The sequence below is a fragment of the Lagopus leucura genome, unplaced genomic scaffold, assembly GCF_019238085.1.
Source record: "Lagopus leucura isolate 7727_CA_CO unplaced genomic scaffold, USGS_WTPT01 Super-Scaffold_100009, whole genome shotgun sequence".
Lineage (NCBI taxonomy): Eukaryota > Metazoa > Chordata > Aves > Galliformes > Phasianidae > Lagopus > Lagopus leucura.
Window position 1 is genome coordinate 21,026,103 of NW_024962266.1, and position 25,805 is coordinate 21,051,907.

Here is a 25,805-nt window from a genome sequence, read left to right on the forward strand (position 1 = left end):
TGACACCTCTCTTCGTTCTGCATACAAGTGGATATGGGATGCCTGCAAATTACTTCATACCTTTTTTTTGTTCTCTCCCTTTCCCCACTCCGAGGAGTTCCTGCATGGGGAAATTGGATGCCAGTTGGGTATTTGGCATGAAGAGAGGGATGATAGCTTGCAACGCTGCTCAAGTGGTTGAAGCTTCAAAGAAAAGAAATGGGGTGGCCAAAACCTGGAGGGTAAAGTCTGTTCCAGTTTTAATTAAAATGAGATCAACTGATGAGAATGGAGACAGGTTTTGTAGATTCCACTTCGTGCATTGCTATGAAGCTGAGAGCACCTTCAGATAGGAGAGGGAAAGTGTTGTGATGAAACAGCTTCAGAGGGCATGGAGTCACTGCAATGCAGTTCCAAGACAGGACATGAGGAAATCTGCATGCAGCTGCTGGTGGGAGGATGTGTGGCAAATAAAGGGCATTTTCCATAGTCATGAGTGACAGCATCTTTTCATAAAAAAGAGAACATGCTGGATGGCATCCCCCCCTTAACCTGGACAGTACTGCCAGTCTGCTGCAAGCACAGCCTGGAAGGACCCAAACTACTTGAAGATTGCTGTGCAGAGCAGTAATATGACACAGCTTAACACTAGAGGAATCTAGGCACTGTGGTACAGGCACTTGCTGAAGCTTTGTTCTGGAGTTCCGTGCTTAGGATGGGATTGGGAGTTACTTGATTCACAGAAGGTTTTCATGGCAAATATATGCATTTTTTCTCCAGAAATGGCACGCTCCCACAGCTAATGCCACAGGAACAAAACACAAAGCACAGAGAAAAAAAAAATTAAGAAAAAATTAAGAAAAGCCCACTGCTTTGACCATCCCATGGGGCCATGTAAAGTATTACAGCAGGGACACATAGGTACACCTCTAACTGTGTGTTGCAGATCCTTTAAAGTTACTACATTTCATATTAGAATTTTTCCTATCACGCAGTTCTCTGACCGAGGAGGACAGGACTTGGCCCTATGGTCCCAATTCACCAACCTGTGTTATTCTGTCAGCTGTCCTCCTGCACACAGCTCCATGACTTGTCTCCCCATTTCATTTCACAAGTTTGTACAGATCCCAGCGCTGTGCTGGAGCCTGCTGGCTAAGCAAGTGGATCTGAAGCTACTATAAGGTACACACCTGGATGAAACACAGAGTGAAACAGACGAGCAGAAAAAGGAGCAAGAAATACAGGAAGCAATTTTGCTTTCTCTAGATGCAGCCTGGAGCTGCAAGCATCATTATTTTCAAGCCAGCTGATCAAAAACAGCTTCTGAAATTTCAGGATGGCTTGGGGGGTGGGGGAATGGTGGAGGAGATGGGATCCATACCTCACTCACCACACAGTGTTATGAGCTTCGCTCTTGATCGCACAGAAAGCCTCACTCTCATCTACTTGGCTCACACTCTGCCACACGCAGCCCTTGCCCTGCTTCTTGCTTAGCAAAACATTTTGGAAGGCTCCGTTCCCCCTCCCACTCCACATTGAATCAGAGCAAAGTTGATGAACTGTGGCTGCTTGTCACCCTGCCAAAATTTGCTAACCAATCTTAGTGTGAAAGCAGCTGTGACAGGCAGCAACTGAAAACGCAGCATCAAGCTAACCAGCTGGAAGGGACCCAGCAAAGCACTGCTGCTCTCTCTCTCTCTCTGTTAACCATTGGATGAGTCAATTTGTTTGATGGGGTGCAGGGCCTGATTCCCCAAAGCAGCTCATTCCAGCCAGTCCCCATAAAATAACTTAATGCTGAAGCATTTCTTTTAGGGCTTTTTCCCACCAGAATATGGCTCGGTGACATCTCCCTCCAGACTTGCAATGGCTTTTTGTGCAAACAATACCAGTGAAATGCCACCATTGCTTTTACAACTTTTGTTTTGTGTTCTTCTGAGAGAATTGCACCTCTGTGCTTGGAGCATTTTGAATGCACTGATTGAAGCTGGCAGGGATAACCAAACATGCACATATCACATGGGAAACAGAATGGTGGAGGGAAGGAAGGGTACAAGCAAATATTTCTTCAGGATTGTCAAGCCTCTCCGTTTCCATGGCAGTATGTTTCCATGGAAGCCACATTTTGAAGCCTGTTGCTGCCAGTGGAGTGGCCCAAAGAAAAATTATTAGTTCTGCAAATTAACCAAGCTGCTCTCTACCTTGAGAGCCAGCCCACCCACAGCCCTGGAAAAAAAAAAACCAAAAAACCCAGCATCTTTCCATCTCTGATAAAGGATTCAATAAAGAGGAGGAAGGAGAAGACAGGAGAAGAAAGTACCAGACTGAAAAACTGCAGCTTCCTCTCACACAACCAACAACACTGAAACATTTCTGAAACACACAGGCAAACACAAATCTGAACGTGCTTCATGAAATCCTGCAAGTGAAGGTCAGCAAAATACCTGCCAGACACTTGGTACCACCAGATCCTAGAAGGACAAAGACAGGGTACCTTGAGACTAGTGGTGTTTGGCTGCCATTTGCTTCCTTAAAATTACGTCGCGGGGGGGGGCGGGGCCAACCATACTAATATGCCTCTCTGTCAGCTGGCTCGCCCACTTCTTTCCTGATCTGCCCCATTTCCTCACCACAAAGTAGCCTCTTCTTTCTTAAGCCAGGAAGCCCATACAAGCTGCCTGCTATGTTTTGTTTGTTTGGTTGGTTTTAACCAGTAATTGAAATAAAGCAGTACAGATATTCAAGATATTCAGCCCTTCCTGGTAAGGAGAGGGTGCAATTCAGCAGTGAGACACAGCCATGGTTGGTAGGAGACACAAACACACCAAGTTCAGCTGACAACAGAGAAGACATCTGTGAAACAGTATTTCAAAAGAACAGAGCGCTGGTACCCCGATTTGTGACTTCTACCTGCAAAGAAGTGCCATTCCCCTACTGAAACAGACAGCCTCAGAAAGGCATTGCTGTGGGCCTTCTGGGAATACAAAGCCCAGAGAAAACTCGGTTCTCAATTGTAATTGCAAGTTAAAGATGAGATAGGAAGGAGGAACCTGTGAGGGGAGTGTTGGACCAGCAGCTGAATCCGACTTCATTTGGAGGCAAATGTTTAACATCAGTGTTACTAAGCAGTCGTTCTCCTATCACTTACTGCTACAAGAGCTCCCATGCTTCATGCTACTCCTCTTACAAGGGGGAGAGGAATAAGAAAGAGGGTTTTAAAGCCTACTTCCAACTAAAGCTCTTGATCTGGATATGGCAAGAGGATTTCCTTTAGAAAGCAATGAGCACAAACAGAGGGTCTGCCATCTGTTCTGGGATTCCTGCTCTGTTCAGATTTTAATAGGAAAAGAAACAAAACCCACACTGTTTGATGCAGATCTGATTGTTGCAGGTGAACCTCACACAGGAATTCCATCTCCCACATTGATTACCTTTCAGGAAGAACAGATTTCCCCATCCAAACTCAATTAGACACGACTAGTCATAAACCTCCAGAGACATAGAAATTGCCATGCAAGTAATGGAAGCTAGTTTACACCTGATAATAGAACAATTGACATAAATGACTGCCTCTTCCTTGTTTGGGGCAGTTTTCTTAGTTCCTAATTTTACACAACTCTGGCATAAACTGCTGCCAGCTGCTCATCTTCCTCTCTGCCAGAAGTTACTGCCTTAAAGAAACACTCCAGATTTTAGCTCTTGATTAAAAAGCCCAACATCTCAGCTTCAAGCCCTGAACAGATAAGCTTCTAAGTATGCATCAGCAGGGAGCAAGGATGCTCTAACACAGGTCATACGTGGAGACAGCTGCTGGAAGCATCCACAAGGCAGCTGCCAGCACCACGAGAGCCTCATGGGGCTCAGAGCCACCAGCTGGAGGACTTGTCATAATCAGCAGACAAAGTTTAACAATTTAGTGCAAGTCCTGCTTGGCTGCACTGGAGACTGATAAAATAATACAGCCACAGGAGTGAAAGGTATGCTTACACTCAAGAGTAACCACAGAGAAGTAAGTAATTCCTGATTATTTTTTCTTGAAGTCGCTGAAAATCATCAGCAAGAAACCACACAGAACAATTGTCAAATGTGTTAAGTCCATAGCTTAAAATGCTTTAATAAAAACAAAGCAAAACACATTTCATAATCACTGTCACAATGTATAAAACCTTTTAAATAGAACTTTAATATTAGTCACAAAATACAGCATGTTGTATAAAAATAGCTGTATGCACACTGATAAAAGAGTGTAAAACTGCTCTAATAGGACATACAAAGACATTCAGCTTTGACTACTCAAATTCCAAGCACTTGTTGGATCAGCTACTGTACTCCTCATTCTGCTTGGGAGGGTTTAATGCCTGCATTGGGGGACCCCCCTTCTACCCTCCTCAGCCTGTGCACAACGCCCCAGCAAACGCTTTCACAAATGGCTGGCAAGGTTAAGGTGCTTCATGTTGGGCATCTCAGCCCGATTTTCACAGCTTATGTTTTAGAAAGTGCTCAACAGTTGCATCCATCTCAACAGACACCTCAACTTGGTCACTCAAAATCTTCAGCTTTTCAGCCAGTATCCTTCCAAATTACATCTGATCCCTGGTGCATCTCAATACTAAAACTGGAACTTGGAATCTAGTCCCTCAGCCTGAGATCACTACATGAGTGCAGCTGCAGTACTGTTTTTGAACAGATGTACCTCTGGATTTTACAATCCTAAATTATTCATGTACCAAAATTTACTCAAGCCTGTCCATTAAGAACTGCAGGTAATGCTCACCAATGGATTTGGAAGAACATGAGTTTCATGAAAGGAAGGTATAACGGACAGTAGCATTAATATACACAACAAAGCAGATACTAAGCATAATATGTAATAATGTGGTTATCAGACTTAAGAGCATAACTGTAAGAGAAGGGGACAATGGACAAAAAGAACTGGTAAAATATACAGTACAACGTGGTTGAGAACAAGGTGTCAGGAAAAGAAATAACACTTCCAGATTTTATCTCACATGCTGACACACAAACAATCCACAAGGATAATTAAAAAAAAACAAAACAGTCCTCATCATCTCTGCAAGCTTGTGACCTTCTTACACCTCTACAATATTGTCCACAAAACATTTACACCTGGTGAAGGCAGTGGAGACAAAGATCCACCCCCAGTCATCACCTCTGTTTCCTGAGTCTACAAAAAGACAGATGGGCACTGTTGGTTGAAAACAGTCCCTGCTGCTGACAGTAGCAGCAGCACCTTGCAAGATTTGCCATCACAGAGAGCAAAGAGATATGTAAACTTTATGCTCTTCCAGGCAAAGCAAGAAAGTATTTTTTTTTCCAATGTTTTCAAGCTTGAATTTTAAAATGTGCTCTTCCAAGAAGAAAACATGAAAGCTTTGTGATGTATCACCTCAGATAATACAGCAGCAAAACCATCTTCTATAGTTTAAAAACATCAGTTAAATTATCTTAATGCACCAAATCTGACAGGCAAAAACATTCAAAACATAAAAGCTACCCCCTTTACGTTAAGAAGCACATCCCAAGACCAAGCTTCTATTCAGAGAGTAAGAAGCAGAGAAGCTTTCATCAGTACAGAAAATCCACATAATAAAACAGGCTGATCTTGCCGATCCGTAGCAGGAAAGAAGTTTAAAAGGCTTTATGGGGGACTGGCTGAAAGTCACTGTTTTTGGTGGCATGTGTCATTGCTCTGCGCTTGGCAAGCCGGGATTTGGACGGAGGAGAAAGCTTCATGGAGCACACGGCACGGGCAGCACTCTCGTGCTCTGCGCTGAGCTCGTTCTCGTGCTGAGACAACTGGCGGTTAAGGGCGATAGCCTCAGCTGCAAAAAGCGTCAGGTCTTTTGTGCTGCTGTTCCTTTCAAGGGAAAAGGAGAAGGCAGTTAGAACGCATGCAAAGAGGCAGTTGTGGCTGTTTACCCTAACAGCAGAATAATGCATTTCCAAGCAGTTTTCTTTCTCCTATCGAAACATTGACACGGGAGGCAAAAAGACCAGGTAATATTTGCATCTCTCCTTACTGGGACAACCAACAATGCATAATAAAAATGCTTTGAGATTTTGGAAACAGACACAGTTTTAGTCCTCTGTCTGCCACGAAACCCCAGGAAAACCCAGGAAGCCACCTGCAACACCATGCTTCAGTTTCTATATGTTAAGAAAGCAGAGGCATGCGGGACAATACTGTTTCTCTTCAGAGAACTGCAATCCCACTAGAATTGCACATCTGGGTTCAGGAATTGCAGTTCTGAGGATTGGAAGAACCTGGAATTGCCAGTGGCAGACATGGAAACAGAAACAGATGTGTGACTCAGGCCCTACAGCACGCAGAATCTGCCATCAAACCGCTTTATACAAAGCTTGTCCTGCTCATGGTTAAATTGCTACTGTGATTACCACGTTTCCAATGGAAGTCAGATCCTAGTCTGTACATATGATTATCCACCCATCAAAATGTAGTCTCTTCGGGTAACACATGGCTTTATGCCTTTTTTTGCCTCCTGGGCAGCAAACTGCCAAAACCATGATTATTTCCAGCCTAAGATTAGCCATGCTCCACAGGAATCCTCTCCAATGCCTTTCCCACAAACAAGTAAGATTAGATTATAAAGAAAAATGACAGCTTTAATATTTCTGATGCTCTTAACAAAATGAGTGCTGCCATACTTATGTAATTCCACTATTAACCACGGATCTTACCCACTCATTTGCCACCTCCTACCCCTCCCATTCTTTCAATAACAATTCCTGGCCAACCTGATAGATATTAAAAAAAAAAAAAGTGAAAAAAAGATTACCTTTGAAGTACTTGAGGAGTAGGTAGTCCCCTTTCAGGAGCCTGCTACAAGAAGAAGTTAAGAAAAGTTAGTTATGTATTAGTAAATGGGAATCAAGCACTCATAGGAATGATTTTAAAAAACAACAGGTAACTCTCTCAAATTTACAACTAAGGGATACTGTACATTAAATACTTCACCGTGGGTTTACAAATCACTGTTGACTGATTTTCTAATCCACCTCTCCCATCACAAAAAGAGACCACCATTTGCAGGCATAATACTAAAGCTTGGGAAGCTCTCCAGAGGGCCCATCTATTCTTCCTTGCACTAAGAACTGAAGCAAAAGAGCATACTGCTGTTCTTTTAGAACAGTACCTACCAGCATTCTGCAGCACTGCATTAGAGAGCAGCACCACCACAAGCACACTGCAGAGCCTAGTTTCCACAGGAAAGCTATTTAAAATGCATAAAGCAAATTAAAAAAAATACTTAAAGCTTGATAGAGTCATCCAAATATTTACCACACAGAGCTTCAGGAAGAATGAAACCACTGGATATAATGTAATTAATCAAGACATGAGCACTAAACATGAAATATTTCTACTAAATATTTAGAGAGAAGGAACAGCTTGTTTACATCTAAGGAAGAAGAATAACCCTTAAAAATACAATGAGATACGTACTCCTTGAACCCATGAATGTTGCAAAACTTGAGCAGCACTAAGTCGTTCTTTAGCATCACGAACCAGCAACTTTGAGATGAGATCTTTGGCCTCAGAGGATATATGTGACCAATCCTTGTCAGGAAATTCATATTTGCCTTCCTGAATGCTTTCAAAAAGCTTGTTCTGGTAAAGGAAAAAATGTTTAATTTAAACAGCAACTAGAACATAACCAGAAGACTTCTCAGGTGAGATTCTTTTCACTCAGTTTTATCCACTTCATAGGGTGAGTGACAGCTGAAAACAACTAGTCTCCTTATAGAGCAAATGGAGAATGACAGGCAGCTCCACAGAGCAGTGCAGTACATTTCAGGATGGCTGTGATACACTGTCTGCTGACAACACCTCTCACTCTCCAGGAACTGTGAAATCAACCTACTGTTTTCAGAAAGAATAAATTCAGGCTCTGGATAGAAATTCCTTGGGAGCACAACTTTCACCTGAGGAATTCTGGTGATTACTGTCAACCAGATCAAGGATTAGAAAGTACAGTGAGGGTGGAGGAAAGGCAAGAGAAAGCTCTGAGATCTCATCAAGAGAAGAAAGAGGTATCTTTCCAAGCATTACATGAGAAAGGGCTTTCAAAACTCAAGTCTTAATTACCAGATTCACTTCTCAGTGAGAGCTTATCTTCCCATGTAATTAATATGCACACCACTCTTCAGAGCTCTGTCCAGTCTTACACCCTACATTCACAGGGCAAAGTACAGGGTCTTATGTATGCCCAGTATATGCAAATTCACCTGGCAAATTCTGCAGACTTCTCCTCTGTCCCAGCCACAGTCTGTGCCACAGTTTCCCACAAAAGGAGGGTAACCACTGAGCATGATGTACAGGATCACTCCTAGGCTCCAAAGATCACACCGTTTATCGTAGAACGTGGCCTCCTCTGTGAAGACTTCAACTACTTCAGGTGCCATGTATTCTGCTGACCCACACTAAGAAATCAAATTTAAATGAGATTTTGAAGTGAGGCTTGAGCCTAGTATTTATTTTGGTGGTGCTCTTGGTGGTTTTTTTTTTAATTAAACATTTTCCTCTCTTTACAATATATGCCTTGGTCTAGAAGCAGAACTGTGCATCAGGGACTACTGGAACTTGCTGTTAGATTTTACTGCAAGTCTCACTTTGTTAAGCCCCACAGAAAGAAAACAGGATTCTACTGTTCTTTGGCAGAATTATAAACTGCTCCATATTAATCTATGATTTTATTCAGAGGATCTACTTATTCATATTTCACACTTTCAAATCTTACATATCCGTTTGGGGCTTTTCAGAAAGTAAAAAGTATATCATGGAAAATGATTTTTAGAAAACAAACTCCTGCAACAATCTGACAGGTTATTTTTTCCACAGTAATGCCATAAGAACAGCTCTGTAGCTTTACAAGTTTATCTGTTATGAAGCAACTGCTTGCAGGGTTGCATTCCATCTAGCTCATGGGTCTTAGCTACAAGAACCAAGTTTGTAGAAACGTAGACAAAATTGAGTTCAAACTCAGTCCCATAAAAACAAACCATGAAAATCTTTATCTTTGGGGTGGTAAGATATAAACAGGATCAGTGTGATGCATTCTGGCCCACAGGAGAATTAACACAGTGAGCTCCTGTTCTTTTGTTTACTCGTTCTATGACTGGGAAACCAAGACAGTACTTATCACACATACACCTGCTTTAAATGAAACATCCACCACTCAGTGTTGTTGCAGTAAGCCCTTTGGAAGCCATACTCTGGAGATGTGAAAACCAGTTTTGTGGTAAAGGGAAAAGCACAAAGCCACAGTCCATCTCTTACCGGTGTTGTTAACTCTGGAGTAGTTATGGGAGTACATGCACTGTTCAGCTTCATCCCACTACCAAGATCAAAGTCACATATTTTTACTGGAGAGACCTAAAACCAAAGATAAAAATACTCAGATTCAGAAGACTGAGACTGTCTTAGTTTCAGCTGGGATGGATTTTCCTTCAAAGTCTGGTATGATGCTGTGTTTGGTTCTAGGAGGAAAACAATACTGATAACACACAGATGTTTATAGTTTCTGCTAAACAGCGTTGTATAAAGCAAAGGCCATTCAGAGTGAAGGGCACAAAGCGTTGGGAGGAAACAGAATTAGGACAGCTGACTTGAACTGGATAAAGAGATATTCCATATCATTTGACATCATACAGAAGGATTTCATCTCACTCTCTTCCACTGCTCAGGAGGGTTGGTGAGCATCGGTCAGTGGGCTGGTGAGCAACCTCCCTCAGTTGGTCCCACATCCCCAGCATCTGACCCTGTCACATTACTTCTCTATTTACTGGGCAAGTGCCAGTACACAGTGGAGCAGCTTGGGAAATAAACATAACACGACCAGCTGGACTGCAAACATTATTTGTCCATCTGGGTATTACCTCAGAATAGATTAGATGCTAAGTTCTAGTTGCCACGTCCTCTCAAAAATCAGGTGGCTTTTTATCAGCTGGACAGATGCTTACATTTTTACAGCTACAGAAGAACTGAGACTCTTCCAGGCTTCACTGGAATTCTGTTGAAGTTCACCAATAGATTTGGAAATTTTCATGAAAGGAACAGACTGAACGTGAGCACTGACTTAGGAAACTAAGTTTAACATTATAAAGTGTATTTAAAAAAAAAAAAAGAACAGAGCAGCACCTTTTCTGGAGATTCACACAGGATGTTTTCAGGCTTCAGGTCCCGGTGAGCGATTCCTAAATAAGAATACAAATGCTCATTAGAAAAGACACTCTCCTGTTTTATTTCTCTGTATTTCTTTTTCTTAGAAGGTGGTCTAGGAAATATTCTAGGCCTGAGTTTACACACACACAGCCCATAATGACACTGCAATTAACTAAATTGCAGTGTTTATTTGTAAAAAGTCACTGTTGCATCATGCTATGCCTTTATCATCTTTAAAAGCATATAGGAGTCAATCAAGGAAACAAGAACCCGCTAACACTGGGACACTTTGGCTAACCCTAAAATTAGCTAATTAAAAACAGCTTATTGAGATGACAGGGCTGTAGGAAAATGTACTTGTGTACACAATCTAGTCAAAAGATTTTTGTGCCTTCTACAGGAAGGTCTGTCTTTCCAGAGAAATCATTCAACAGCTTGCAGAATTCCTTTCAGCACAGACACTACCTGAGACATTCCTTAGAAGAAAACACTGAGCTTCCAGATGAAAACATAGCCCCTTTAATGTCACGTACAGCTACGTATTCACTGCTGAAGCAAAAGAAAATATCAAGGCTTTTGTGCCAGAGGTAGAAAAAAAGTCTTCAGGAGAACCATTCACTCAATTGCTAGCAGAATAGGCCACCCTGGGAAACACAAAGTACCTGTTGCAAAGACAGTTCTGTATGATCAAAACAGTTCCTCGATTGCCTAAACATATATTCGCTGGAAGTCCTCAATTTAATATGATCAACTATAACAGGAAGGCAGAAAACAAGTAGCAAAAATAAAAATCCAATGAACAACTTGGCTGTTAGCAGCACTCTGGTCTTGTTTAAAAGCACTTTAAGCACATTTGCTACTACTCTATATTATGAGATAGAATATATGCCACCAACTTCTAGCTAAGGTTCTAATCTCCTTTCTCCAGCACAAACCACAAGATGTGACTTAAACTCTAACACTCATAGCATAGCACTGACCCAAAGGAATCAGAGCAGCTTCCATTGCTTGCGCATGGAAGAGGGGAAACGTGACAAACATCCATCAAGTCAGCCCATGTTGACAGAACTCCCAGCAGTTGGGTCTGCTTGCAAGATGAAACCTAACAGCCTTGTTTTGTATTACAGTTTGAATTCAAATGTCTGGTTATATAATGTTTTATTTTGCAGCAGCACTGAGAAAAGAAAACAACTGCCTTTAAACACTCCTCCAGTGGATTATTAGCAATAAAGCACACATACCCCAAGTGGGTGTAAGGCAGCATTATCATCCAGCTGAGTTTTAAACTACTACTAGCAAATGAACTAGTTCTTCTCAAAAAAAAAAAACAACCAACCTGAATAACTATCTAGCTGTAGCACTCCACTGTTAAGTTGTGTGATAAAACTGCTTGCATTTCCTGTTTACTTCAGTGTCCTGTGTGGTACTTACTAATTATTTTAATGTGACACAGAAGAACCATAAAGAGAACAATAAAATGAAGCAGGATGCTGCTGTAGCTGATTCTGTGAGACATCCCCACTGTACCAATTCACAGCAAACAGCAGGAAAGAAAGTATATCGATGCTTTAGCACCATTTTAATGAATCACATCCCTTTTGTTTGGGCAACGGGGAATCAAGGCTAAGCACTCTAAGAGAACTACTGAAAGATATTAGCTGAGTAGATATTAAATTTGCTTGAGCAGCATTCCTAGACTTTCTGCTGTTAACACGATGAATGTGTGTCTCTCCACATGTCTGGCCTAAGTTTCCTGTTTATTATTCACTCCGTAATGCCAAGTCTGAACATGGGTATTCAAAGACAACATCCTCAGCAGATTCAAAACTCAGTCACTGCATAGCCAGGCTATGAATATTACCAAAAATCTTAACCCAAATTAAGCTCTTTCCCACATACTGGAATTAACTTTTGATCACAGTCACAACACTGAGCAAGATCAACATTCCTTCATTTTACTTTATTTACTCTTTCTGCATTGTCACTCTTTTTTTGATAGGTTCAACCTCATGAGGTCTAAATACTGTGATTTCAACTCTTCAAGCACAAGCAGCCCTGTGACTTAGAAGTAAAGCCTACAAATGAACCTATTTTGTTTTACTCAAGAATTTAGACAGGAAACAAACCTACAGATCACATGTAAAAGGTGGCTAACAAGAAAAGCAAAGTGAATGGAAAGGAAAGCTTGTCAAAAACATAGCCTTCAATTAAGTGCCATTCAATTCAAAGGTAGTTACTGCAATACAATGAAAGCAAACATTAAGTAAAGCTGCTTAATCTAGGCAGAACCAGATAACGTGGACAAGGATAAGGTTTTATAGTCATCTACCACATTCCACTGGAACACACAGCTCTGAGTTGACCATAACACACATAAATGTTTTGCAATGAAACCAGAGTACTTTTAAGTAGAAAACAGCAGGAGGAAAGCATTTTAAAGTATAAGAACTCTTCACAAACAGAAGTGCTTTTAAATCTAACCACATTCCTAATGAAATGAGGGCACCTCCAAAGAAAGACTATGGTTCACTCGTCAGTCCCTCCCTCAACAGCGAGGACTTGAATGTAGAGACCAAAAGCTAATATGGAGGTCTTGCAACTAGCAGAAACTCAGGGTAAATACAAAAAAAGCATCTCTGCAGATCTGAAAGAGGGAGAAATTAAAAAGAAATCAGCTTCCTTTTGAGTAACCTCTGCATAGTGGCTTATGTAATGCGAACAAGCAAATGGATTCAATCTTAGTGTTAATTCTCCTCAGCTGCTGATTTAACTTCTGTTTTTCAAAAGGCTATACCATCTTAACACAGCTGATCACTAAAGCAACCACATTATGAAACAATTGTTATAGAGGAAGATAATATAAGTCATCTGGTATGGCTGGAAATGGAAACGCTATCCAAGTGAAGGCTATTTACAGATAAAATGTGCTTCACATCCTAAAGGCACAATATCAAGCAGTAAAGATGGAGAGAAACTTCTTTTACCTTTTGTATGAAGAAAATTCAGAGCTGAGGCGATATCTCTCACCACTTTGCTAGCTTCTCGTTCATTGAAATGCTTCCTCTTTTGGATATGGGCCAGGATTGAACCTGTAAGAATTAACAGATAGAAAATCTTAGTGCAAATGCTGCCTGAGCCAAGAAAACGCTCTGTCAGTACATGGATAAAAGTGCAATAGCTAAAACTGGTCTGCAACAGAGGGAAAACTGACTGCAGTGAGAACAGAGTCAGAGAGAATTTATTTAGAAGAGTTCTAGGAAAACTCAAACATCAGTTTATATGTATGGAGGACTTCAGCAAAATCCACCAATCTCCAGGTCACAGCAGGGCACCCTGGAACTAACTCTCCTCTTTTGTGTGATCTGACAGCTGAAATCTTCCTCTGAAAACCAAGTAAACACTTTTTTTTTTTTTTTTTAAATTAAATCTCAATATTATCAAAATGAAAATACATACTTTAAATACACTGTTCCTACTGACATCAAGACAAGGCTCACACGCTGAGCTAGGGGTGTGAAATCTGACAAAAGGCCTCTCAAATATGAATATACCAAGGGATTAGTGACTGGCAGTCAGAGCACCACTGGTATCTCTTTAACAAAGCATAAAGGGAAGTTTATTTCCTTTTCTTAAAGTGAATCCTGTTCATCTTCTCAAAACATTAAAAAAGCCTTTAAAAAGTAATTAAACATAATCCACGGAGATCCAACCCCATTAAACAGCCTTACTACTCGCATTTTTTAATATATATATAATTTTTTAACTCAGAGATGTATGCTTTTTACAGCAATTAGGCAGAGAAGTTAAGTAACTGTGACATTTGTGATTAGCTCCAAATACTGCATATATCTTATATATCTGTATATATATCTTATATATCAGGTGAATTCATTTTTATTCCTAAGTTCTAGAGGTGGAAGGACACCTCCACTCCTCTCTTGTAGGATGCCTTACTCTTACACGATCAGCACTGCTGCCACAGTAAGGATTCAGACAGAAAAATAATGAAGTTCACTGGTAGAGACAGTTAAAAGAAGGATGAACAAAAAGACTCTTCAGAGATGCTTTAAAGTACTATTTCAGATGGCTGGAAGAAGGCCACTTTGGGCCAGACTATCAGTTCTCAAAGACACAAGGTTTTCCCTGCTGAAAACGCCACTTCTGAGCTTACCATAGATTTTTTAAGGGCACAGAGTTCAAGGGATTTTCCTGGCAGAGTTGCTCTTTACACATTTACAAAGTAAAAACAGTTCCCAAAATGCCTCCATCTTTACAGAAAAGCCTGCAGATTTTTCAGGAAGCAGGTCTGAGCCACATTAAGTGCTCACTTCACTCAGCAGATTTATTTCAGATCACCCTTCTGAATACGGCTGACCTTCCAAACTCTCTGTGCTACAGGAAGGCAAAAATGGAAAGCCCATGCTATGACCCAATACTGTAGTTAGCAGTGCACCTTTGAGACTGGATCCAGAGTAAGATTCATGAGCCAGCCGTGTTGTTTACACCAACACCAGAATTTGCAGTCCATCAGAAGTTGGCCCAACCCCTTGATTTCCATTATTCTTTGATAATCATTCAAACCCACATAATTAAAGTTTCAAACACTGACATCTTTCAAAGAGAAAAGCTTCAGCTGAAGTTAAGTGCTGGAAAAACAGTAGGTAAGATAGTGGAGAAAGTGCAGCACTATTACCCACTCAGCAGCAGTGCAGGAACACTGACACACATAGCCTCACATTCAATGAAGAGAATTAACGAGCAGAAGGGCGCAGAGATGGGAAAAGGGACAAATGCAGGCTTATTCCAATCTAGCCCTGCTACAGCTAATTTGCCAGAGAAGTCTGTGCAGTGAAGAAGAGAAACCTAGGCAACAATAACGAGATGATACAGTAATTTTAAGGGAAAGTGAATGAAAGCTCTTTCTCAGTGAAAAGCAGTGTCCTTAAGAAATTGAGTTCTGCATCTATACTAAAATAATCTGCATTTCTTGCTAATGTGGTCTGCTACTGTCCTCCAGGTCAGTGACAGCAGATGGTGTTATACAGACAGGAGCACAAACCTTCAAAAACTCAGCTGTTCTTCGAATGACACGTCATACTTTTAATTCAGTTTTTTCATGCCATACAGTTAATGGATACTGTAATTATGCACTATACAGACAAACAGGAGAAACTGCACAACACGGACTTCGTGTGCACTTGAATGCTTGGATGTAGCTTCATTCCCCTGGTGACCAGTGATCACAAATGCTCGCTTTAGTGGCTCTCAAACAGCTGCAAGCAGACACTTTTACTACTGGAGCAACGCGAGGCAAAAGTAAAATGTCTTTTTTCTAATAGCCACTGCACGAGTTTCAAGTAAACAGCATCAATCCTATGCTGAAGGAAAACATTACCAGGATATCTAGATGCTATACCACAGTCATGCACAATACTCAACATACTGTCTCCCTCTGCTGCCTCTTTGTCTTCAAATTGTCAGGCATTTAAAATAAGCTCTTCACTTTCTTTTGAAACACTGAGACAAACAGGACCCAGCTGACTCAACAAGCAAAGGCACAGTTGCTGTACAGTACCTCCTCGCAGCTTCTCAAAGACAAGGTAGTATCTTGTGTCATCTTCAAAAAACTCTATTAATTCCAAAATGTTCCTTTAAAAAAAACAATAATAACAAGGGTAACTATAAGAGTGAAGCAGACAGTGTAAACAGAGCAATGAATGTCTTGTTATGGATAATTAGGAAGTGCCAGAAGTAACCAAAAATGAAAGTGCTAATTAAGGAAATTGTTTTGGTTGCCTATCGCATTAAAATCAATTTCCAACTCATATTGAAATTTAAGCAGGGGAAACAGGAGGCCAAAACCCAAAATGTTTATCGGACAGAATTGTGAAGGACTTCTGCTACTGCTCAGTTGACAGGAAGATAACTGATAATAGGCTATATTTAATAAGTTGGAAGAGTGCATTTGTGCTGAAGGCAAGAGCAAAAAATAATTACATTGGCATTCCTTCTCTGCAGAAATCACAAAGCAAAACACACAGGGCTCACAGGAGACAGGCAATGATCAACATGACATTAAGTCCAGTACATTACTTGCCACTTTAAAACCAATTTTGGCTTATCAGTGGACAGTCTTTGCACAGTGCAACACAAACACCTCAAGCTGCCTTCACAATGTCCAACATTTAAGTTCATGTAAGAGTTTTTCAAAACTTAGAGGGAATACAAAATTTAAATGATGAATGTGGCCATAAGAACTGCATTTTGTTTTTAAATCAGTTACATGCTGGATTATGATATGCTTTCAACAACACAGAGAACAAAGATTAACCTGCTTCTCTACAGCACAACTTAAACCCAAGCGTTTGATAAACAAGCTTAGGTTTAGACTATCTTTAACAGTTGCACTTAAAATTTGTTTAAAAATAGGCTTTAATGTGACTCACACAACTGTAGCACAGAAAGCAGCTGCACTATATATCATACAGCAACACTTTAACAGAGATATCTAAAGGAGTAGTCTCAGAAACTGCTTACACTCATCACAGAGCATGCTGTCATTGGCAGCACAAGCTCTCCTTCCTTTTCAGACATGAGCAGCAGCTCTGAAGTTGCTTCATCCTGTGGCTATATGAAGTCAGCACAATCATCCAAATGAAAGCTAAATTAGCTTTTGGCTTATTTAAGAACTGCAAGCAGAAGGACTGACACAAAGAAGAAAAAGCATGCATTAAGAAAGGGTAAGACTGTTGCATTCAAACAGCAGCTGTTACTAGGCCAGCTTCTGCCAGTGGTGAAATCACAAGGGAAAGTGTCAACATGCTAATTCCTTATTTAGACAAAAGCCACACATTACTGAAGCATGTTCAGACTACACCGACCTGGATGATGACTGAATTATGCAACTTAATTTGTAAACATTTCTCTAAATTTCCCAGATAGGAGGAAAATCTTATTTTGAACAGATCAGGTCTGAATTCCAACTGGTTTTAAGGAGACTACTGCAAAGTTCCGAACCAAAATACAATACAATACAAAATAAAGAGGCTTCAATTTGAAAAAAGACTCAAGATACTTTAAATAAACAAGAGACTCTATACTTACTTATTACCCTGACACTGATACAGTGTTTCTATTTCACGGAAAACCCGACTTCGACTGTGGCCAGCATTTTTTTCAATGATCTGTGGGAAGAGATAGAACTCATATTCAAAAGATCATTGCAGGAACTGCGCCCGTGCCTCTGGGTTTGGATAACTGATCTAGAACTTCAATCTCATATATGACCACCAGAGAGAGATACTCTACATTTTTCTGCCTGTTTAATTTGTCACGTGTCTATTTACAGTGTCAGCAGACTCTGGAAAACATTCAAAGGACAGGAGAAATGAGGACAGGAAGAGAAGAAAGGAACTAAAACTGCCTGTTACCACAGTTACTGATGAGTTACCACAAGGCTTTTCTTGCATCATTTTAGTTCTGCAGAAAAGGAGATCCTTTTGAGTTCTAACAAAAATAGATTTGAGTCACATCAGACATGAAATAGACAGAAAGAACAGACTCATCATTATGTGCATTTAATTAAAAAGTACTAAACTAACCACAGAATGAGACATTGGCTCACGGCACAAATGTCACAGAGACCCAATAGCAAGACCTAATGTGCTAAAGCAAACATACACATAATCTCAAAGTCCTGCAGTGCCATCAGAAGTCACCTTCCTTCACACATCCCTCAGACCAAAAGAGGACAAAGCTTTTCCACAGGAGTGGAGACTGAACGACTGCAACATGAACTGAAAGCTCACAATGTTCCTGCAAGTACCAGCACCACCAATATGCAGTGTCAGGTCCTCAGTTTTACATGCAGATTTGCAGGCCATCATGCTAGATAATGACTTGGCCACTTCTAACACAAGAAAAGGTAAATAGATAGATAGATAGATAGATAGATAGATAGATAGATAGATAGATAGAGATATATGTAGGATTGTAGGATGTATATATATATATACATATATGTAGGATTGCAATTAAATCAGGACATGATACAAAAGCAAGCCCTAGACCTAACCATTAACAACATCATTTAAGGTCTGTGAATTTTACCAGTGGCTGATATCACAGTTCATTCTAGAGGCAAGATATTTAGAATGACAGACCTATCAACAGTTAGACTCATTTCATGCATTAAGAATTTCCTAAAAGCTTTTGCTATTACACACTCTATTCGTGTTTTAACTTAGATAGCAGGAGCTGGAAAACATGTTACAGGTGGTAGAGATACTGCTTCTATTCTATACTTACTTTTACTGCATATTCTTTCCCAGTTTGGAGGCTGACAGCACCCTGAACTTTGGCATAAGCTCCCTCACCAAGAAGCTCAGCAGTCAGCTTGTACAAATCTGCCAAAGAAATCCAGCAAATGGGAAATATAAGCCAAAGCATTTGTGAATAATACTGAGACAAGCTATTTATCTGATGAGCATCTCTCAAATGACATAAGAGAGAAAATGTCCTTTGGTAATGACCACAGAAAACAGATTTATGAAGTATTAAAGTAGATGTGCCAGGATTAATTATGCCTCATTATTCACCTTTTTTCCTCCTCACGTTCCAAGCAAATTCAAAGATGATTTCATCTCAGCAGTAAAATTACAAGTTTGTTCATACAAGCACCATTTTACCTCAGTGACTGCTAGGATCTAACACACCTTCCCTGTCTTCATTTACAAGCCAGAATTGATTTTTTTTCAACTGGAAAACACTTCCCTCCTTGATCAGAAAAAGCCTACCACGTGGAATCCACTTGCAGATGTAGTATCTCAAGTATAAATGAAATTTTAATGCTTAAGCCCAGAAGACTGCTATCATCATCGCTTGTAATCTACCTTACAATGCTACTTCCTCCCACAGAAGTTTTGTATTAGTCAGTTTTGTCCCATTGGACTGTATTTTGGTGATAGTGCCTTGGCATTTTTGCTCACATCTAGCAGTCAAAACACTGATTCTATTTAAAAAAAATCAAGTATAAACAGAACACTTCAATTTCAAAACCACAAGAAATAAAAAGTGACGGAAGACAGAAAGATTAGAGTTAAAGAAATACAGAAATGCTGACCTTTAATGTTGGCCAAAAAGCAATGTTTAGCTATGAAAATTGTTAGAGAAAATGAACCATTACAAGTAGAAGCTCAGAAATTACCACCAACCTTCAAATTTCCCAGGGACATGATCTGTGGCTCTGCTCCTTTTCTTTTTTTTCCTTTTCCCACTGTCTGCTATGGCAAGAGGCTGACTGCTGACCATCTCTGTGTGACAGAATATAAAGGTGCTTTTAACACACAGTGGATTACTTCAGGAGAAAATGCACATACTTGTGTTCATGCCCTTCAGCTATACGCAAGTATCTCTGCTTCCTTACCGCAGGCTGAAGCCTCTCCCATAGAAACAGAGGAAACCTAAAAAAGACAGGCTGGGTGCTGATTAACAGTTCTGGGGAGGTTTGATAAAAAAAAAATGATTATGCATCTGTTGTGACTCCTCCTCTCACAGCACACAAAGGGAAAGCACAGGAATAACCTCACTAAAAGCCACCATGAGCTACCTTCAACATAACACGTGCCCTGAAACACAGAAGGGAGGCTGGAAGGCTAAAGATGGACAGGATTTTTAACCCTCATACAGGTGCTGTACTTTCAGTTATGCTACTGTTTAAGACATTTTCAGGTCAGCTTAAGAAAATGAGCTCCCCGGACAACAGAAGGGTGAAGAATGGGAAGTCTCAAATGCAGCAGTGAAAAGCAGCAACCACAGAAGTCAACAGGTCAGAGGAGGAATCTAGGTCAGTTTATGCTGACAACAGGCCAGCAAAACATTTCCAATAGATTCATTAGATTCAATAGATTCCTTCTAAACCACAGATTGGTGGATAACCCATGCTCCAAAATGAGCACAAGATCTTACCTCTTGCATTAAAAGTTGCAAATATGACAAGAGCTTACGCAGAGGTAACAATTCACTGATGCAAGATAATATGGCAGAAAAAGAAAAAAACATCCTCTGGTTTTTAAGGAAGACCTAATCAAAAGCAGTGCTTTACCAGGGGCTACTTCAGACAGCTACCCTATTTCCAGAAAGGTTAAATGATTCCACAACCCACTCACATGAGCACTTCTCCAACACTTCAGTCCTACCTGCCAGCCTGGCTCTGCCAGTTAAATCAGTGCTCAAAGTCTTCAAGGCAGTACCAAAGAACTGCTAAGACATTATACAGCCAGTATAATATGAAGTCAGGTCTTATATTAGAGGGAAAAAAAAAACAGATTCCTAGAAACAGTATGATTATAACAGTGACTGAAAAGTTCTGAAACCATTAAGTTCTTAGGTAATTCTCCTTTAACAGAGTACCTTTTTGAATAGAAGTTTTTTTAAACTTTGTAACTGTTTTTATACTCCCCCTGTCTCTAAAGTACTCTTAAAACAGGGAGGTTCTGGGGCAGAAAATACTACACAACTATCTACCAAAACAGGAGAAAGAAAGAAAAACCTACTTTTCTTGTCAGTATCTGTCAGTAACAGCTATTATGAGTGTCACTTAGAACTCGCCTGCTGTCTCAAATAGACAAATGTTATTTAGAAAACCCTCTAATGTCTTAGGCAGCACTTGAAAATGCATCACTCAAAGCCACAATCATCTATTCAAGAGAGCAGCAAATCCTCATTTTCAAGTCTTTAGCAGAATACACTAAGAAATCATCACACTGGAAGACACTTCTGAGTTCTGAAATACAATGAGAAAGACACGGGCATGCATCTTACCTGCTTCTGAAGAAACAGTTCATTTTTAACTCAGACTGACACTTGGATAGCTTCAGCTTTTAGAATAAAGATAAGGGCAGCCTTTGACAGCAAGTCCCAGCTCCCACTGACTTCAGCTTACGTGAAAAGTTACTCGGAGTTGGGATTAAAACAACACACATGAAGCTGCTCAGAGTCACAGCTGGACTTTTTGAAGGAGGCGGCTCACTCCCAAGTCAAAAAGTCATACCTAAGGTATCTTAGTTCAAATATTACCATGCAAAAACAACAGGAGATAAACCCTTCACATTAGCACAGCTGACATATTTGCTCTTGATCATCTCCCTCTCTCAGTTGGCTATGATATTTACAGCCTGGTGTTTAATGCCTCACTGCATTATTTCAATTCCTTTTGGTCTGACTCAATTCCTAAATTACAGATAACTGCTTCCTTAAAACCAGAAAGTTCACCAGTTATCTTCACAGAAATCAAATTATGAAAACTGACATTTCCAACCCATAGTCTAGACCTAACGTCCTACCAGACAGACATTCAATGTTTGCTTTATTAGATTATTTTTTTTACCCTTCTGGTTTGCTATTTCACATCAGTGTACAGTTCACTTCTCTGTCAATACAGCCTTTCCTTGATAGGTGTAATAGCTTCATTCTCATCGGCAGAAGGAAACTAGACCTAATCTTAATTAACAATTGGAATGACAAGAAACTTCCTTCTAATTCCTAAGCAAACACCTTAGAATTCCTCAAGTTTTCAAAGCAATGTGTTTCTGTGACTGCACATAAATGATTTTGATGACAGTGAAAAGACTGCATGGAAAAAAAAAAGAAAAAAGAACTGCCCTGGAGAAAAAAGGCTCGGAGATGCATCAGATCCAAGAGGAACATTAAACACTGCCATTTAAAGGTCATTTTACAACATGGCTCACAATGCTGAACTCCTGTTTCCACCAAACCAACTTGTCCACCCTGGTTGAGCGCAGGGAGGCTTGGTGCAGAACAGGATTTGGTGCTTAGAGCACTTCTTACATCCCTCTCAATCACAGCAGAGTCATACTGCTCTCCAGCAAGGTGCTGATGGATTGAGCTGACAAAAGCTGAAGAAACGGGGCACCATTCAAACTCTGATCTGCCTTTCTTTTCCAGACAGGTTAGAATTACTGGTCACAGGACAACACAACCCAGCAAAATCCATACAGCAAGAAGAATAAAAAAAAAAAAGTGTGCAAGTTTTTGTCTTAACTGCAGTGGTATTGAAGGCTTGCATGTTATTATCACCATAATTCAGTGCTGAGGTAATATTTAACATACACATTATTCACAGCCTTGCGTGGGAAAGTAATAGTTACAGCCTTCTCCTTTTGCAATTGTTGCCTCTATAAGTATTTCCAAAAGAATGAATAAAAGCACTTATTATATAGAAGACTCTCAAATAATGACAGCTGAAGAAGGAAAAATCAACACCACATCCATTACCTTTCATTTTGCTTCCTAACACTCCATATACAAACATGCCACAATCCACTATCCAAAAGTAACTCCCTTCTTATTCTTATCTGCTTTCCCAAAGGAAGAAAAAGCATATTTAAAAAACAAGCATACACATATCCAGGAAGCACTTGGAAAACACAATACAGATGGCCTTCTTCTATTAAGAAGCAGATACCTTGTTTATGTTTGAATTCAATGGGAGGAAGCAGTTTAAGCAGAGTCCAAGTACTACCACCTGCTTCAACACTGTGTCTTGCTTGAGCTGAGTTGTTCAGTAACTGAAAAGGAACACATCACATTTACATTCAAAAATCACATAAATTGTTATATACATTAGGGTAGCATCCAGAGTCTCAAAGGACTGCAAGAACCTGGTGCACTGGGCTTCACGGGAAAGCACGGTCAGGCACAGTTTTGCATTGAAGACTTCATCACCTATAAACACAGAATGCAAACTATAGCACTGTTTACAATGTTCCCATCATTTCAGCTGACATGGCATGGTCATTCATCTGTACGGCAGTTTGTTGTAATTCATCCTTAGCTATCAAAGTTGCCATACAGCAGATGCTACAGCAAATTTTGTCTCCCTGCTTCTCTCTGTGATACCCTTCAGTCTCACTTTTAGAAGACCTCATCTTCTGCAAGCTGCAGACCAACACCATACAAGGAGTTAGGCACCTCCCTTGCAAACTAAGGATGGGGTTTCTGAGGTCCTGAATCAAACCCTCCAGCAATGGATGGATCTCACTTTGCAGGATAACACAAACATAATTCAACTATCGAATTTATTACTTCACCATTACTAGGGAAGCAGGGAGAACCTTAACAGAATGGAGAGCACACTTTTCCCTCTCCTGTAGGGAGAGAACAGTATGTTTTAGCACACATGCTATAGGCAAGAGGACTTCTGCTGAGATCAGTCTATGCGAATACACCTACATTATTTTAAAAGCACTGGTTATCACTCAGAGTCAAAGAAAGAGAACTTATCATTCCCACCAGAAAGATCCAAAGGCAAAGAAGACAAGCATGATGACCATAAAACGAGTTGACAAGGAAGGATAACAAAAGAAACTGAAGTTGGCTCAAAAACGTACTACAGTCACCTCGGTTTCTTGTTCTAGGACAACTTGCCTATGTGGCAACCAAGTGGATAACAGGATGAAATAGGATGTAATATTCCATCAGACTAGCAAATATTCATGAACAGTAAGTGTTGTCTGGGACAGCGTGGCATACATACTGGTTAGGGCACTAAAAACCATCTTCCTTCCTTCCACATAGAGCTCGACAGCCAAATAAGGTATTTAATGCTACTGACTATTGCCAGACAATTCATATTTAAGAGTTTCTATCACAGTGCAGTAGGACCTGAGCTGCAAAATTATTTTAAATTCCAGATCATACGTATTTTAAATGAGAAAAGTCCTTGTAACAGTACTTTGACTCAGCTACTCCAAGCTTCTCTAACCCCTTGAGCAGTTTTAAATTAAGGAGCTGTGCAGGACAAGTCAGTCCCAAGGACCACTTATGAAACAGCAAGCTGCTTCCCCTCTGCAACATCTGATGGCATCAAGAACTCTCAGCAGACTGCCTCTGCATCACCAATTAGCTCCTCTAACCCCACACAGCGAGCTCCCATGTCCGTTTTTAAGTGTAAACCAAAGAAAATAACTTCTTAGAAGACAACATTTCATTTTGAACAAACACAAGATAAGGATTTCCTGCTCATACTCAACACCCCACAAACCATCAGATAAGGACATCTCTCACTGGGAAAAAGGCTACGCAACACACTCCCATACTACAAAAGCCTTTTTTGGAGGGATTCATTTACCACAGAGTGTTTTTAAAACCTGAAACAAGAGTGATTTTTCTTCCTGTCATCCTCTCTTCTTTCACCTAAAATTAACAGCCACTGAACTGCAGTGAATCTTCATGTTTGATGTAACACACACAAAAAGCTGTACGTTTTAATACCTTGTTACCAGGAAAGGTACAGGAAAGTAAAAAGAAATTCCTCATAGTTCTTGTGTGTGCATGTAAGCTTTACAGAGAACTTAAGCAGCATTCATACCATGAAATAGTGTTACCATTGGCAATTCCAACTTCAAGGGGCTCTCGGGTGCTCAACACCCCCACTTTCTCAGGAAAGCTGCCAATACCACCCACATTACCTTCAGGAGTGCAGTGGAAGGGGCTCAGCTCCACAGCTGTGTTCTGCCCTGCTTCCATCCAGCATCTGGGAGGCATAGGGAGCAGCTTTGTGCGGATGAAAGCCAATGAGTACACCTTCAAAGTTACCAGAACAGGTGCCAGGCTTTCCAAGCGAATTGCGCAGTGTTCATCTGTATGAAAGAAAAAAGGTCTTTAGAAGCAGTCAGCTCATAAGAGAAGAGAAGAAAAAACAAACCAGCCATCTAATTGGTGGTTTACTTTCAAACAAATTCAACACTTTACAAACCAGCACCAGCACTGTCAGGGGAACGGGCTGATGCTTGGCTGTCACACATGTCCTGAAGCCAGGAGCCGGCTGTCACTGCTGCTGCTGGCGTTATTCCCTCGCAATCACTTCACAAGGTCACGACAGCGATACCTTACGTTACAGTAAGATGTTCAGTACTCAGCACCCTGCTCGCAGCCGGACCCGCTGGCTCCTGCCTCAGCCTTTCCCTCCCACACCTCCCCTCAGCGATGTGAGGAGCACCACCCCCAGCCACCACGCACCCCTCCACCCTCACCTCCATGGCGGCCGCCGGCGTCCCGCAGCGGGAGTGGCGCCGCGCCTCCGGACAGCCTGCCCGCTGGGCGGAGGGGGGGGGGAAGCGCGCATGCGCGAAGCGCCATTTGTCGTGAGGCCATTTTCTCCTGTGGGGAGTGGGCAGCTGGTGTGTGGGTGAGGTGCGAAGCACCTCTTCCCGAGGCCAGCAGGGAAGGGGTATCGTGGAGGTGGCTGGGTCACCCAACTTGAAATCCTACTGGAGTGTGAATGAGCGTCTGTGTCCCCACTTGTGGCAGGAAGGCCGCACAGGGGTAACCTGAGGTGGAGGTGGCCGCCATCTTGTGCTGCTGCCCCCCTCCTGGGCTGAGGTTGTGGTGGTCACCTTGTTGTGCTGCTGCCTCCTTCCTCAGTGCCTGCTTCTTCAGCGCCTCGTGAACACAGTGGCTGTTCTCAGCTTTTGGCAAGATTGTTCTTGCCCAGCCCAGGCACGAAATATATGGTAACCCCACATTTGTATGAGAAAATGGGAGGTATGGCACTGCAGGTGTGGCTACCATGAAATGTCCTCAAAAATGGGAAGACCTGTCTTGG

General features: G+C 41.1%; 1 protein-coding gene across 2 annotated transcripts; it reads right to left on the bottom strand.

Moving 5' to 3' along the window:
- Positions 1-4,064: 4,064 nt before the first annotated feature.
- MKNK1 (MAPK interacting serine/threonine kinase 1) lies at positions 4,065-25,311 on the bottom strand. 2 transcript variants are annotated; one of them, XM_042873963.1, is made up of 13 exons: positions 25,234-25,311; positions 24,670-24,840; positions 19,393-19,491; positions 18,488-18,585; positions 17,285-17,364; positions 15,756-15,829; positions 13,165-13,269; positions 10,157-10,212; positions 9,296-9,391; positions 8,245-8,439; positions 7,463-7,627; positions 6,798-6,841; positions 4,065-5,857 (listed from the first exon to the last, which is right to left on the bottom strand). In XM_042873963.1, exons 2-13 carry the CDS (start codon positions 24,743-24,745, stop codon positions 5,629-5,631), a joined length of 1,317 nt encoding a protein of 438 aa, XP_042729897.1. In that variant the 5' UTR covers positions 24,746-24,840; positions 25,234-25,311; the 3' UTR covers positions 4,065-5,628. The 2 variants fall into 2 exon arrangements, with proteins under 2 accessions (XP_042729897.1, XP_042729898.1); XM_042873964.1 differs by lacking the exon at positions 25,234-25,311 and adding an exon at positions 22,665-22,767 and having other exon boundaries at positions 24,670-24,753.
- Between the last annotated feature and the right edge of the window lie 494 nt (positions 25,312-25,805).